Source organism: Conger conger, chromosome 12 (genome assembly GCF_963514075.1).
Source record: "Conger conger chromosome 12, fConCon1.1, whole genome shotgun sequence".
Classification (NCBI taxonomy): domain Eukaryota; kingdom Metazoa; phylum Chordata; class Actinopteri; order Anguilliformes; family Congridae; genus Conger; species Conger conger.
In genome coordinates, this window is record NC_083771.1 from 11677540 (window position 1) to 11693600 (window position 16061).

Consider the following 16061-nt stretch of genomic DNA (forward strand, 5'->3'; position numbering starts at 1 on the left):
CGTTTCTCTTGGCAAGAAAAGTGTGAGCATTACATCACAACCCTGCAGCATCATTAGTAACCAACTTTCCCATTGGCTCTCTCCAGATTTGGATAACTGGCCTCGCCTGGTTCCTTGGGTCGAAAGCGTTTGCTGATTTTAAATGTGAAAATGCCCTACAGACCCATGGGGGTTATCCAGACCTGTGCCTTACCTCCACTTGGCCTCATGACCTACCGAGCTGTTCCACAGACCAACACATCTCCAAGTAAAAGGAAAACGGTTCCTGATTTCAGGGTCAAATTCACCGTAATTTTCGCCCCTGAACCCTTCATTCTGCCGGATGGAAATCTAACCGCGGAGTTTTCTCGTCTCCGGAGCGGCAGGGACGGACATTTCTTAACGAGCGTGGCGGGTCATCATGGCGCCCACCCAGCCCCGTGGCACCGCTTTAGGCTCGCGGCTGCGGGCTAATGAGCGTAATCCAAGTTCCAAGTTCACAGGGATTTGATTCAACAAATGAGAGCACACTCACTGTCTCAGGGAATTACAGCCTCTCGAACAAACACCCACAAACACACGCACACACGCACACACTCACTCACTGTCTCAGCTGATTACAGCCTCTCACTCTCACACAAACAGCCACAAACACACGCGCACACACATACACACACACACACATGCACACACACACACACACACACACACTCACTGTCTCAGCTGATTACAGCCTCTCACACAAACACCCACAAACACACGCGCACACGCACACACTCACTCACTGTCTCAGCTGATTACAGCCTCTCACTCTCACACAAACAGCCACAAACACATACACACACACACACACACACACTCACTGTCTCAGCTGATTACAGCCTCTCACACAAACACCCACAAACACACGCGCACACGCACACACTCACTCACTGTCTCAGCTGATTACAGCCTCTCACTCTCACACAAACAGCCACAAACACATACACACACACACACATGCACACACACACACTCACTCACTGTCTCAGCTGATTACAGCCTCTCACACAAACACCCACAAACACACACGCACACACACACACTCACTCACTGTCTCAGCTGATTACAGCCTCTCACTCTCACACAAACAGCCACAAACACATACACACACACACACACGCACACTCACTCACTGTCTCAGCTGATTACAGCCTCACCAGAACAGCCATTTTACACATGTGGGTTCCACTGATAAAGTGGGGACATGCAAACGCTGACACTGCACCCTTTCCTCTGAAATGTCAACACTGAAAACACACACACACATACTCACACAAACACACACACACTCGCATACGTATAGACGCACATACACACATACACACAGACAAATACACACACACATATAGACACACACACACACGCTTTCAGAGACTCCATGAACAGAAGCCTGGCCTTGTTATTTTTCTATGACATATAGGAAAGTAATGAGTGTGAGTAAATACAGAATTGGAGATATATTGAAAGATTGAAACACAGGTTGCATTTGCATGTTTTCTTTATTCATCAAAAACATTTTCCCCCTCTTTTTTGGAACATTTGTTCATTTTCACAGTTTTTTTTTTATATATATAATTTTTGCCAGTATGGTTCTGTTTTCAAGTATCAATGTCAGTGACAAGATTGAAATAAAAAGCTTGTTTTCTTCTTATGATAAAGCTGCATTTGTGAGACCTCCTAAGTTCAGCCATTTTGTAAATGAGTACTCTCAGTAGCTATGGGTCTGGTGCTCTTCAGAGGAAGAACAGCAGCCCGCACAGAGACCTGCAGAGAAAGTGAAGCCAGCAGGACTGGCACTCAGACAGATTCAGTCCCATCTCCCGACAATTTCAATCATTAAATATAGCATAACATTCTGCCGTCTGTTAAAATATCACAGTAGCTCTTTTTGTCAATGTATGGTAAAATATGGATTTGGAAAAAAAGAAAAAAAATATTTTTAAAGATATTTGCCTTATCAAAACACAGAAAATGACAAATTATTACCATTTTTGTACACACATTTTTGTGTATATTGTAGGTTTTCATTTCATACACAAAAATGACATTGTGGAGGTAATAATTTGTAGTTTTTGATAAACATGAACAAAATATAATTTATTGTATGTTTTGGATGATATATTTGGAACGTGTATTCCTCTCATAAGCGTGTGGTTTTGGGAGGAGTGACCCCAGGGTGGATTCAGGCCCTGCTGTGGGTGCCCTTGTAGCTATGTGCTAAAGGATTATGGACTATCTATCTGCAATTCCCAGAGGCCTAACAGCACTGGAGGGTAGCGTCATCTTTGTAGTCAGGGGGCGGGGTAAAAGTGTGGACCATTTCAAAGTGGGGGTGGGCTTTCCCTTAAAATATATGTCTAATTTATCAAAATGAGAAGTTCCTGCATGTGCGTCATATTTTTTTAAATATGAAATGAAAGGTAATTATCAAGGTGGCTAAATATGACGACCTGAATATGAAACCGGACAAAGCAAAAGTACTGTAACTGCAGAAGTTCTCTGAAGCTGGCGTAACGTTGTGCTAATACTACACAGCAATGCGTGTTAATACCGTGAGAGAGAGTCCGTACATTGGAGTGACTCCCTACACCAGGAGAGAGTCCGTACACTGGAGTGACTCCCTACGCCAGGAAGAGAGTCCGTACACTGGAGTGACTCCCTACACCAGGAAGAGAGTCCGTACACTGGAGTGACTCCCTACACCAGGAGAGAGTCCGTACACTGGAGTGACTCCCTACACCAGGAGAGAGTCCGTACACTGGAGTGACTCCCTACACCAGGAGAGAGTCCGTTCACTGGAGCGACTCCGGCTAATCGATCAGCCTCCCTCAGCAGCAGCGCTATGTTGGGCATGCAACCGCCGCCACGTTCCTGTGCTGCTGGGACCGTGTGACTCGGGCCTCCCTGGGGGGAGAGCGGGGGCATCTTGTGATGCTTTTCTGCCCCTTTTAAGACGTGCCGCTCGGAGCCTCAGCCTCCATCACATGCTCCCGCTGTCACCGTAACGGTAAAGCTTTTAGCTTGTGGCGGGGAAACGGACGGACAGGGAGATGAATAAAGAGGGGCCCTGTTCGGAGAAGGTACCCGTCCCTCGAGAGAGAGGAACGAACGGCATCCCGAGATCAATGCCTCGGGTTCTGAACACAGAACTTTAACTAAGGCTGACGACCTTTAACAGTTCCAATGATGCAACTGGGGGCTTCACATTAGGGCATGCGAGGCCTCAGACACCACAGAATGGGTGGAGCGCCCATATTCTGTCAATCACTGATCTGTGTGCACCAATCAAAATCTTGTTCTCTGTAGGAAAATATGAGTTTGAGGTAACTCTGGGTGTGGGTGGTGACATGATGGCTCCGCCCATTCCAGGGTCCATATGCTCTCTGAGCTGTTATCAGGTTTATGCACACATACACACACACACACACAGGCCCTAGTGACCCACGGTGTCTTGCTGAAGAACGCAAGCCCGACACCCTGGTTCACTGCATCTCTCAAGTAATTACCCCTATGCTGAGGGACACTGTGGACTTCAAGGACAAATGCACGTACACACACACACACACACACACACACACACACACACAGAAACTCTTCTGACTTCGGGGGTCTGTATATGTCAGTACAATATTTGAATCTCAACAGTCTTTGACCAGCAGTGATCACAAAGTACAAATCACAGTAATGGATTTGTACTTCTTGCAGCCTGTGTAGGCCTCTCTCTCACACTACCGATATTGCCCATATTTCATATTGATGAACTTAAAATAATACTGCTGTATCTATCAATGAATATGCCACTGGAATCCCTGTGCCAGTCAGTGAGCCTGAAAGCTCCACTTTGGATCCTGTGTTGTCGTGACAACCCATTGGTTACACACAATGTCCTTGTGCTCTGAGCAGGCTTATTGCTGATTGGCTCTGAAGAGGGAACATGGACGGAAGGCCATGGGGGGCAAAAAGGGTCAACTAAACTTGACAATGAGGAATAGAAACCTTCACACAGTTCCTGTATGATACTCAATCTGTTTGTATAATGGGTCATTAATTACCCCAGCTACCTTGTTGCCAGGCGATGCTGTTCTCCCACAGCCCACGACGAACAGTGATAAAATGGACCCTTCACTCAAACTCCCTTGTTCAGCGTAATTAACAGTGTGTGTTTCAGTTATGTCCTATACAGGCTCGTAACAACACCACACACCAAATGCCAAACAAGCAGGTGTTTTTAAAAAAAGAGGACGCTAACCTTACGTCACTGTCACATAACCTTCTTTTGTGAGTAAATCGCGTGAAACAAGCCTCACTCAAAAATGTCTCTTATGAAGAATGAAGGACTTAAATCACTATGGCTTTTGGTGATGCTCCTTTCCTGGGTGACAGTAGGAGATAAAGGAGCGCTGGGCGCTGTGTTGGTCTCGCGTTGTTATAACACAACAGTTACGCTGTCAGCAGGCGAAAAAACGGGATCGTCAAGCGATCGGAGCTTGATCCGGCAGTGCCTGTGGATCCCTGGTTCAGATGAAGTGCCTTCGGGCCCAAACTAACCCGATCTCTTCCCCTGCCGGTGCTGCTGCTGAAGCTAATGTCGATGTTGTTGGGGAATAACCGCTTGAGGCTTCGTGAGGCGATTGTTTGGCTGTCGTTTATCTGGCCCTCGAGATTACAATTAGAGAGGGCCATGCATCACGGAAGGTGATATGCGGTACATGCACAGGCAAATTACGACCTGTCAGTTTGTCTGTCTGCTTGTTTCCCTGCCTGTCTCTGTTCCTGCTTGTTTCGGTCTGTCTCTTTGCCTTTGTGTCTGTCTTCCTGCCTGTCGGTCCATCTGTCTATCTGTTTGTGTCTGTTTCCTTGTCTATCTGTGTCTGTTTGCCTTTCTATCTTCCTGCCTGCCTGCCTGTCTGTCTATCTGTTTGTGTCCGTTTCCTTTCTATCTTCCTGCCTGCCTGCCTGTCTGTCTATCTGTTTGTGTCTGTTTCCTTTCTATCTTCCTGCCTGCCTGCCTGTCTGTCTATCTGTTTGTGTCTGTCTGTCTGTCCGCCTGCCTCTGTCCACTCTCACAGCAGGTCCGTTGGGCCGATGCTCGTCCTTTATTTGACCTGTCAGCGGGCCGGAGGCTGAGGCAGGGTGATTTATACCCGCACAGGCTCTACAGAGCGCGCTCGGTTATTAAACGCACTGTCCTATTCTCTGTGTGCGGTTTACGATTGTGTATTAATAACTGCATCGATCCAGCAAACCCCAGCCAGGGACCTCTCTGTAAAGAGAGCTGCTTGAGAGCCAGCCAATCAGAGCCCTTTATAGAGAGCTGTTGAGAATAAACCAACCAATCAGGGCCCTCTCTATAGAGAGCTGCTGGAAGCCAGACAGCCAATCAGGGCCTACTCTATTGAGAGCTGCTGAGAGCAAGCCAGCCAAGCAGGGCCTTCACTTTAGACCTGTGTGTTAGGCTTATCTACAGGGGTGAAAGGTACCCAAAAATCAGAACAAGCAAAAATGGAAGACTTTTTTTTTTTCTTTTCTTTTTTCACAGCTGGTGATGGAGACACTGCTTATTGGTGAATGTTTGAGAGGGTGTATCCCAGCTCTGCCCACACCCCAAACAATCCCCTCTGAAAGCCATTGTGAATGCTGGTAACCCCGGTGTGTGTGACTGAACAGCGCACACACTGATTACCCCAGCACCACAACCCCGGTCTTCAATCTATTCACTCCATTTTGTTGCTGGACATTTTAGCCAATTTTTCTTTTCATCTTTTTGAGGTAAGAGGGTATTCCAGTGCACCAATTTCTTCTCCCACTGCCTCGAATCCAACCCAACACCCCACCCGCACCCCCCCTACATACACACACAAACACATCAGCACCAGCAACCTCTAGCTGTGTGTGAGGCCCGGCACTGCTGTACACATCGTTTAAGGCAAAACGTCTACAAAACATTTGCAGCGAGAAGCAATGTAAACTTAAGACAGCATGGGTCGATGTCTTGCGCATTAAGAGAGGGTGTTGATTCCCTCCGCTTTTGTTCATTCAAATTATTTTTATATTATCGATGAAAATACTTGAAAACTCATCCAAAACCAAAAAATCACTCCATCCCTCTCATAAATAAAGGCTTTGTGTGACCACAAAGGTGTGTGCACTTATGCGTAGCCAATGTACACATAGACACACGTGCAAATGCAATGTTCCCCCTAAAAAGCAAGCAAAAAAAATCTTTTTTTCGTTGTCGTTTTTCAGTTTCTTGTTTTTTTTTTTTTGCAATGATTTTGCACAGTGATACCCGACCCAGTTTTTAAAGGTAGAACGGTTGCGAATTGTCGATCGATTCCAGTCGGAAAAGTCAAACTCGGCCATCTTGTAAAGGAGGACGTCCTCCTTCCCCGTGTCAGAACATCACGCCCTTTGACCCTTGCTCTTCTCAGCTCAACAAAAAAAGCAAAGGGGGTGTAACTCCCACCCCCCCTCGGAGGAGGGTCAGTATTTGGGCGGTATGACCACCACGGGCTCTCCGACCTTTGGCCTCCACATGAGCACCTGGGCGTCGTTGGCGTTGGGCTTGACCATGGCGTTGGCCGGGATGATCTCGTTCTTGCCCAGGATCTGGGGCTGCTCCTGGGTCTTGGGCTCGGACAGCCGGGCCCTCTGGCCCAGCGGCCGTTCCGGGTCGATGTCGATGTGCAGCTGCATCCTCCAGCGCACTGTCTGCAGCACCATGGTCTCGTTGGTGGCCTGGTTGAGGGCCACCAGCCAGGTGGTGAAGCTCTGGTCCCGCCTGATGCTGGTGAGGTGGGGCAGGTTGCTGTCGCTCACCGGGACGCCCCAGGTCACGCTGGGGTAGAAGTTGTCGTTCATGCTGACGGTGAACTTGGTGTCCTTCTTGGTGGGCCCCACCACGGTGCAGGTCTCCGTGGTGTTGCCGTACCACGGGTAGTTCACGCCGTCCGAGTCGCTGATGGCCTGGATGTGGTGTTCTCGCAGGTCCGGGAGCTCCCAGCTGGACCTGAGGTGGATGGGTAAAAAAACGGGACGGAGGTTGAGGAGGTTGAGACGGGAGTTCTCAAACCTGGGGTCTGCTGACACTGAAGGATTAGATGAACACACCTACTTTACCCAACCCAGAATGCATTTTTTTCTAATTGTTTAGAAGGTGGGGCCAGGCTGAAACAGTGAGTGCAATTTAACCAATTTAACTCTTTCACCATTTAAGGTGTGATACATGGTTGTGAGAATGTTCTTAACTGAATGTTCTTAACTGAACATTCTAATGCTGATGTCACAAGCAGTATTGGTAATTGAAAGCAATGGAGTTCCAGAACACTGACCTTTGAAAAAACTTTCAAAATAAACTAGGCTACTCTAAGGGGTTAATGTCGAAAAGGGTAATTGAAAAATTGTCGGTTGAGTCTGCACTTCGTGCACTTGCGATCTCTCTCGGGACTATACCCTTCCCCCTCTGGGAAATTACTGCTCTTCAATCCCTGCTCTTTGCACTTGCGTTGTGGATTGTAATCCGCTCCGTCTGCTAAACAGCCACCGCATGAAGTAAGAAAAGATGCTTGCTCCTTGAAATCAGCAGCTAATTCAGAGCTGATAAAGCAGATGAGCCGAGTTAATCGTGCAATGAAATGCTTAACTGATGAACGAAAAGCTGAGCTACAACAAAAGCCGGCGGACGCTGCGGCTCTCTGGGGCTGGGGCCGGTCACCCGTGCACCGGGCTGTTAAACTGTCGCTGCACTGCACCACGCAGTAGCCGATGGATAAAGGTGAGCCACAAATCTTTAATTAAGGTCCTCGGCCACGGAGCGCTCGCTTCAGGAGAACGCTCAGGCCAGAACGGGGGAACGAGGAAGAGGCGGAGATATCGGGTTTCCTGCTGTCCTCAGAAACAGCAGCAGCTTCTTGATTGGCTGGAACCCAGAAAACACATCTGATTGAGGGGACTGTCAGGAAGCCTCATCCAATGAAACGGACCCTTCACTGGAAAAGAGATGTCTTAACAAGTGTTTTAATCTTGTAATGAGACTTAAAATCTCTCAAGCTGAATACATTAGCTTGGTTTAAGTTACTGTTTGCTTCTCAAGTTAAATTATCTTACCCCAGTAACAAATCTTAAAATGCAAATTCAGCAAAAAAGTTACAGAACTAGGTTCTTAAGTTTGAATCTGACTGAAGCACTTGTTGAGACATTTTTTGCAGTGTGTTCCCTCCCATAGGAGAAAAACAAAAGGTGTTAAATATGTTTAATAACTGTGAGGTAGAAAATGGCCAAAGTTGACTTTTCAGGAGAGAACAGGGCGGAGCTCCCAAACCCAGCCTGAGTGAGGCCAGGCTGCCGAGGGAGTATCCCAGGACAGCGGCGTCCGCTGACAAGCTCATTACACGGAGAGTGACGGAATGTGGCGGGAGCGTCACCTCGCGCCTATCGATTCGCTGTCCGCGAGGAGAGGGGAGGAGCGCAGCGGAGGGGAAAATAAATAAATAAGAGATGACCTTTCTCCCAGCTCCTGAGAGGCAAGCACATGATATGCAGCAGGCAGGGTCCTTATCTGAGGAGGAATTGATTACTATCTGTGTAATAAGAACAACCGAGCGCGCTCACACCGGCGCATGGCCAGTGTCACCCCCAGGGTTTGGATTATCGCCATGGGGATTGTGGGGGGCATGGTGTAGGACCAATAAATAAAAACATGAAAGTAGGGTTTTATCATTTACCCACCCCACCCAAACATCTCCTTACTATAACGTGACATTTCTAGGGACATTTCTGGATTAGAATGTTCTTAACTGATTCTTAAGGATGTTCTTAACTGAGAATTCCAATGCTGATGTCACAATCACTGCTGATAAGTGAAAGCAATGGAGTTCTAGAACACTGTCTTAGATTTTTGAGGAGGCATTCCAAGCAACCTACTCTAAGGGTTAAAGATTTATTTCTGCAAAGGAGCCCCACCAGAAGGCCGTCTTCACAGCGTAGCGCTAACCGCCATCAGCGACCGCGCGGAGAGTAACCACGAGCGGCCGGCCGTATCGGTCACCTACCTCGGCTCGCCCCGGCGTTTGTCTGAATCCTAATATAGCCGGCTGGAGGATCCAGTTGCAGCCAGGTGCCAGTCCTGTGCATACATTCCTGTGTATTTATACAATGCGCCCCGCGTAGTTCCCGAAAGGTCATAAAATCCCACGTCTCCCGTTCGAGAGCCTCTAATGCCGTTTTATCAGGGTTGAGCTGCAGGCTTCGACACCAGCAATCAGGCACTTGGCAGCCGCAACGTTGCCAAGACACACCAAAAAAAAACAAAGCGCTCAGGATTCTTCCAGTGCCCTGCCGTGTGACAGATGGCCACTTCATTAACCGTATAATTACTGTGTGATGTATCCCGCATCTTTCAACGGTGGATCGGTCATTCCAGTTCTGTTACACTGGAGCGACAGGGCCCTGTTTCGAGAGGTTAATGCTAACTTTTGAACTGAGTTTAATGCAGACATACCTCCCATATAGCCAAAAGTAACTGGACAAATTAATATAATCTTAAATAGGTTTATCATATTTCGTACTTTTTTGCATTCGATAACATTACTGAAGTCTGCAACCCATAGACACTATCCCTCAGCCTGACCCTAACATGCTAGAATGGAGGAACTGTGCATAAAAAGGCATGTAATTCCTACATGGTTCCCCACATATGAATGTACTGCTGACAATCTGCACTTTAATCTCACATTCATTCTTTCATTTCAAACCCAATGTAGTACAGAGCCAAAACAACAAAATATGTCATTGTCCAATTCAAGCCATTTAGCACTTATGTATTCCAAAGGACTCCTCTCTGTATCCTCTAGAGAAGTGCACTGATGTTCGGGTGAGTTTTGTATCAGTCCACTTGGGTTTGGTGATGCTACAGCCACCTGATTGGACCACCCTGACGGCCACGCCCATACCATAAAAGCCAGAAAAGGAAACCTTCTCTATGAGCACCAGGTGAGTCTACAGAATCCATCCGCACCTAGCGACGTTGACTCAGGAGGTAAGAGCGGTCGTCTGGCAGTCAGAGGGTTGCTGGTTCAATCCCACCCTGGGTGTGTCGAAGTGTCCCTGAGCAAGACGTCTAACTCCTAAATGCCCCTAAAAGCTGGTCGGTGCCTTGCATGGCAGCCAATCGCCATCGGTATGTGAATGGGTGAATGAGAAGCATCAATCGGACAGCGCTTTGGATAAAGGTGCTATATTTACCATTTACTCATATTAGCATGATAATGCTAATCCACGGCGATTTGATACTTTGACTTCTGTGTCATTTGAATTCTGTTTCTGGTCCAAGAGGTTGGGTGTCTACAAGGTGTGGCTGTGGCTACCTGTGGCTGTTGGCTGAAGCAACCTACCTCAACGTCGGGCTATGACTGCTGTACCCCGTCTGAGATTTGAACTCCACCTCTAACAAGCTGTGAGTGTTGTTGAAGAACAGGGTTAACTATTTTCACCCAGCCTGGAGAAACTCCGAGCCCGTTACCCAGATACTGTATCCCCAGCTGTCCCCTGAAGGAGCCATCACGTTTGGCTGTCAAGACCTTTTAGGCCCAACATGTCTGGGAGGCCAATCGGCATGCAGTTCCTGTCTCCGCAGTTATTCTGCCATGTTCCGCTGGTCTGGAGGCCGCCCCATTGTCTCGGGGGAGGAGAACTTTGGGATGGAGACATTCTACCCTGTCTTAATGGCTTCACCCTGTTACAGAATCCCATCAGCTTTCTGCAGTACACTCTCAGAACAAAATGGTTCCAAAAGGAACCCTGTGGCTCCATACACAAACCCGGTCTAGTTCTTAGTTCAGTTTGGTTCTGTGTCTGAGAGCTTTCACACTTCACACCAATGATAGAGGGTTCCATAAAGAACTGAAATAGGTTCCTCACTGAAGACAAGCCAAAGATTTTTTATTTTCCTGAGAGTGTAGTGTCGAAGATTCAGCAGGGATTCCCTGCAGAGACTTCAGGGAGGATATATATTGTGTTGTCTCAACCTCCTCTTCATGACTCTAACAGACAGGACACAGCAATACATTAGAGAAGGTTCTCTTAGGACACAAACAAGGGAAAGAGTCTGGTCTGACACTTGCATATTTTAAAATATGGTAATATTGCAGTTGGTACAATCCTGCTAAGCCCTTTTTTTTATTTAATCCTGGTTACTTATTCCATTTATAATTAATCTATGTACCTGAAGGATCATCTCAAACTTTGATATACCGAGTATATTTTAAGCTTGGTGCAGGTGTTATTTTCACAATGTCACCCCATTACAAGTTACAAAGATCCAAAATACAGGATCCGTTGCTTGTAGAAATTACAGTGGTAAGGTTGCAGGTTTGAAATCCAGATGGCAAACCTATTGGACGGAGCGTCCAATAAAAATAAACGTGCATTCTGGGCATCGTACTATTCAATGTGATAACTGACTGAACAGGTTTAATTGTTTGAAACCTTAACATTTGCCTTGATAAGTGCAGTGATATATGTCAGGTTATTCTGGGGTTGGCTTGAGCAGTTCTGATAAGTTTTTTGAATGAGGTCAAGAGTCTGGCGGAGGGTAAGACTGAGGTATGCTGTTTTTCCCCTTTCAATTTGTTCATTTAACTGAGGAGCCATTTTAGTGGGGTGGCACAGATGGGGTGGGTAGCACTGCCGCCTCACGGCAAGGAGGTCCTGGGTTCGAATCCCCGTCGGCCGGGGGCCTCTCTGTGCGGAGTTTGCATGTTCTCCCTGTGTCTGCGTGGGTTTCCTCTGGGTACTCCGGTTTCCTCCCACAGTCCAAAGATATGCAGGTTAGGCTGATTGGAGAGTCTAAATTGCCCGTGGGTATGAGTGTGTGAGTGAATGGTGTGTGTGCCCTGCGATGGACTGGCGACCTGTCCAGGGTGTCCTGCCTTTTGCCCAATAGGCAGGCAAATTGCCCAATTTGCCTGGGATAGGCTCCAGCCCCCCTGCGACCCTGTTCAGGATAAGCGGGTTCAGATAATGGATGGATGGCATTTTAGTGTAAATGATGTAGCCTACATATATACACCTCTTATTTTATTTATTGATTTTCTCACTGAAGAATTACATTAAATACAGGCTTTAGAAATGGCCATGAAAAGAATACCAAGGATAGTAATGTGTGTTCATTTGTTTTGTGACAATACCTTGCTCTTTAAGCAGTTTCTTCTGAGGGTAACCGACAGAAACACGTTTACCTTCAGAAGAGTAAAAAGTTTGTTCTGGCTTCTTACCCCTATGACAGATGCGTTTATATCCGACAGGCTTGTCTAGTCTCTCCACGTCATACTGTTTTGATTCCAGAAGGGTTATTTTAATCTCTGTAGGGTATTAATATTGCGCGCATTCTGTCGCTCTGTACTCCGGCTTTCACAGCTAAAAGATTAGCGGAGACACACGTTCGGGCGAGAGGGTCTGAGAAGAGATATCTTGTTTGCTACGGTAGCCTGTGCTGTGCATAATCTATCACTCGCAGCACTCCACCATTCTTGGCCCTCTTGTGGATTCTGATAAGGCGGCAAGCTCGTCAACGGAGCCTCTCCTTCATCGGCACGTTCTCTGGCGTCTTTTCGTCAATACAGAAAGGGGTCAGTTTCAAGAGAAGGCACACCGCGTTCACGGTGACTCTCAGTAACCGGGGTGCACCCTTCAGTTCTGTTCGTAGGTGCCGGGACTCGAAATACTACCCGTTGGGAGTCTACAGAATACAAAGAAGGAAGCTTCTCGTTTCGCCTTCGCTTGAATGGTTTTCGAATTTCACTGTTACAACAAGGACACAAAGGAGATAATTCAGCACCAGAAATGGTGTGGAAAATTACATGAACAGTTGCTCCTATATCCAGTCGGGTTTACCTGACTTCGTTCTGTCTGCTAAGAAATTGAAAAGATAAATGAAATCAAACTCAATTTTCTGATACTCCCGAATATAAACCAGAATGCAGAAATTGACTGTTTTAGAAGCAGCCAACGTTTCGTTCCAACAAGAAACCAGGCCTAGTACGTGCGTAATTTACCCAACTGGGCTTCACATTTATAACATGTAGGCTATCACTTCATCTTCATGAAAAGGTGTCAAGGCCAACATTAATATTTACAACGGAGACGCCATTGTTCTGGCTAGTCCGTTACAATAATCCTAGTCCATCATCGTTTAACCAGTGCCATAGTCTGGGGAAATCCAGAATGTTCGTCTGAATGAGGTCTATAGTCTATAGTAGGCTACATGCTGTAGCAGAGTTGATGGGAATGCGAATTACAAAAATAATAATTAACGTTGTATCATGAAATACTTATTTTAAACTGAGATTAGGCTACATGTACATATATTTATGCGCGAGAGGCAGACCGAGGGAGAGAAGCCCTATCGTGAGTTAGGTGTGATCCAGTAATGAAGGAGTCTGCTGACGCGCCGACGTTTGCACCTCTCGTAGGTAGAACTGTTCAAATTTCATATTTCTCATTAAGTGTCTCAGCAAAGACGATGTTATTGACATTAATTGTTAAGAATTTTATTCTGCTTGTATTTCCGATTGTGTGCGTAAAAGTGGGGATCTCGCTCCTTTATAACATCATACTTCAAATTAAAGAACATTTGAGTTCTTGTAACACACCAATTAAGGTAATTACAGTGGCACCTCATCGCTGACATAGCGTAAAACATCCTGTCGGTCAGGATCCATGGTATAATTCAGCAGCCAATGCAGCCAATTCATCGCTTCCTTTTCTTAAGAGGCTAATGAGGGAGTTTCGAATTTACCTGCAGTATAGGCTATTCGTATTTAGTGATCGTCTATAAATATTCAGCAGCAATTCTTAGATAAATGAAGAAACTTCAGAAACAAACGGCGCCAACCCTCTCCCAATCTTAAAAATGAATTGCCTACACATGGAAATGTATTTCTTAAGGCTTCTCGTTTCAGAAGTGACTGTAATTAAGAGTATATGTCAAAATAAAATGTGTCAGAACTTTTTTCAAACTTAGGTTATGTAATATTATACGCCCGATTATACTTACATTCCTCTATTACCATAATTGTTGTAGAACTCCATGTGATTGCACGCCTGGATCCAGCCCACGGTCCAAGTCTCTTTACCGGCCACAGGCGGAACCAGTACGCGGGCCGAGGCCCGGAAATGCGGTGTCCGGTATCGCAGAACCACGTTGGATGACTCGTCTATGGTGGTGGGGTTGGAGTCGATTGAGGAGTTCACTTCCAGAACGATGATGCTTTCGCGGAAACTCCTTGGCTTACACCTAATACTTTGGATGCAGCCCATCGCATTAACTATGAGCAGTATCCGACAGAAAGCCAAGGTGTCCGAAAGAGAGCGACGCATGGAAATACAAAAGGCTAAATTCACAGTGAATACATCCGCTAAAGAGCTGTTCGTACAAAAAGTCTTCTTGGCAACTGGCCTGTAGTTATCGCGGAGGCTGAAGATGCCTCCACTACAGGTTCAAATATGTAGCCATCTGTATCCTCCAAACAATTGTGTAATCCATAGATTAACAAAAAGTGTATCCCCGATAGCGCGCAGCTTAAACTTGCTTACAGTCGCATGTTTCCGTCGCCTACTTATCAGTTCGCAACTCAGCAAGTATACTTTTAAGTTGGGCTTGCTCTGATGCAACGTTCTTTTCGGTTTCTGTTAGCTTCCTCCATCAGTTGCTGTATTTTCGTCTGACTGGCGTGTATGCATGCAGTAGCCTGTAATGATCTTAAACTGTAAAACAGTCCTTGAAACGCACCTTGCACCACAGTGAAACTTTAGCATTGGAACTTAAACATAATCGTGAAGCAATTATGCCTATTGGCGTTACATTTTATATTTATGTGCTATTCAATATCTTGTCCTTCGTCCTTAATAGCAGCTTGTGATCAACAAGCTTGCTTATAGTCTATCAGCACAAGTAGCCTGTACTTGCACGATCTAATTTCAGTTGGCTAGCCTTACTTGAGAAGATGCGCTTCTGTAGCGATAGCTGTCACTTTTTTCGCTAAATAACGTCTTAACTGTACAATAACTAGCCTATCCTATTGCTATTGCATGGTAGCCGAATGCAACAATGCCCTCCTGTCAACGAATTGTTGAAGTTATAGCAATTGCGCAAACTAAACATACAACGCTGCAATTTTAAATTCTTGATTTAGCTATGAATTCACTAGCCAAGAAATATTTACATCATAAATATTTTTTTTAATTAGCACAAATAAAAGGCCTACATAGTACGTATGTCTATTTGAATTTAATTGAAAAAAAAAAAGTTTATTTTGATGTGGTCATACAGTAAACGCATATACACACATTAGGGATGTTCGATGGGTATATTTAAGAAATAATGGTAATTCTATACTGAATAATCTAATCCCGTATAAAACGAACATCCTAATAATAGACTGCATTGGGCTCAAAGACGAATGGATGACATTATTAACAGTTACATTACTAACAGTGAATGAGCCACATCGGTAGTAAATTCTTCAGTCGCATACGTTTGTAAATAAATAAAGGATACATAACACTCGCCGGTTAGATTAAAGCAACGTATAAATAAGAATATTATTAAGCGCAATTTTAAGAACTGATCTATCCCAGCGCATGTTCCCGTGGTCAAAGAGGCAATTCCGCTGTCATTCCGACGTATTCATTGGCGAAAGTCTTCTTCTTTTCAACCAATGAACTATAATGTGCCGTGGAGGTACCATCAACTTAAATTTATTTCATGGTACAATATGCACCGCAACATCCAAAGGCAACCAGGTCAACTTTCTCTTCTGTGGCTGTCTGTTGGAAGAAACGGATCACTTTTTTGATTCTGGGAGAAATAGCTTATCAACAGACCCCTCTCTCTTCTCGGTGCTTTTTCTTCTGCGATATGTCACACATGCAGTCCTAACGGCGATTCATCCGCTGCTCTATAGCCCCCATCGCAGCAGCGGCAGGTTCCCCATCCTGCAATACTTGATCTCGGCTGCTGGTGCTGCGGCTCTTTTATTTTA

At 45.8% G+C, this 16061-nt stretch overlaps 1 protein-coding gene across 3 annotated transcripts; it reads right to left on the reverse strand.

The window, feature by feature from the left end:
* Positions 1-1501: 1501 nt before the first annotated feature.
* fam78ab (family with sequence similarity 78 member Ab) lies at positions 1502-16009 on the reverse strand. 3 transcript variants are annotated; one of them, XM_061262636.1, is made up of 3 exons: positions 14075-14209; positions 10413-11060; positions 1502-7030 (listed from the first exon to the last, which is right to left on the reverse strand). In XM_061262636.1, the coding sequence occupies exon 3, from the start codon at positions 6880-6882 to the stop codon at positions 6505-6507; it is 378 nt and encodes a 125-aa protein (XP_061118620.1). In that variant the 5' UTR covers positions 6883-7030; positions 10413-11060; positions 14075-14209; the 3' UTR covers positions 1502-6504. The 3 variants fall into 3 exon arrangements, with proteins under 3 accessions (XP_061118620.1, XP_061118619.1, XP_061118621.1); XM_061262635.1 differs by lacking the exon at positions 10413-11060 and having other exon boundaries at positions 14075-16009; XM_061262637.1 differs by lacking the exon at positions 10413-11060 and having other exon boundaries at positions 14088-14224.
* Between the last annotated feature and the right edge of the window lie 52 nt (positions 16010-16061).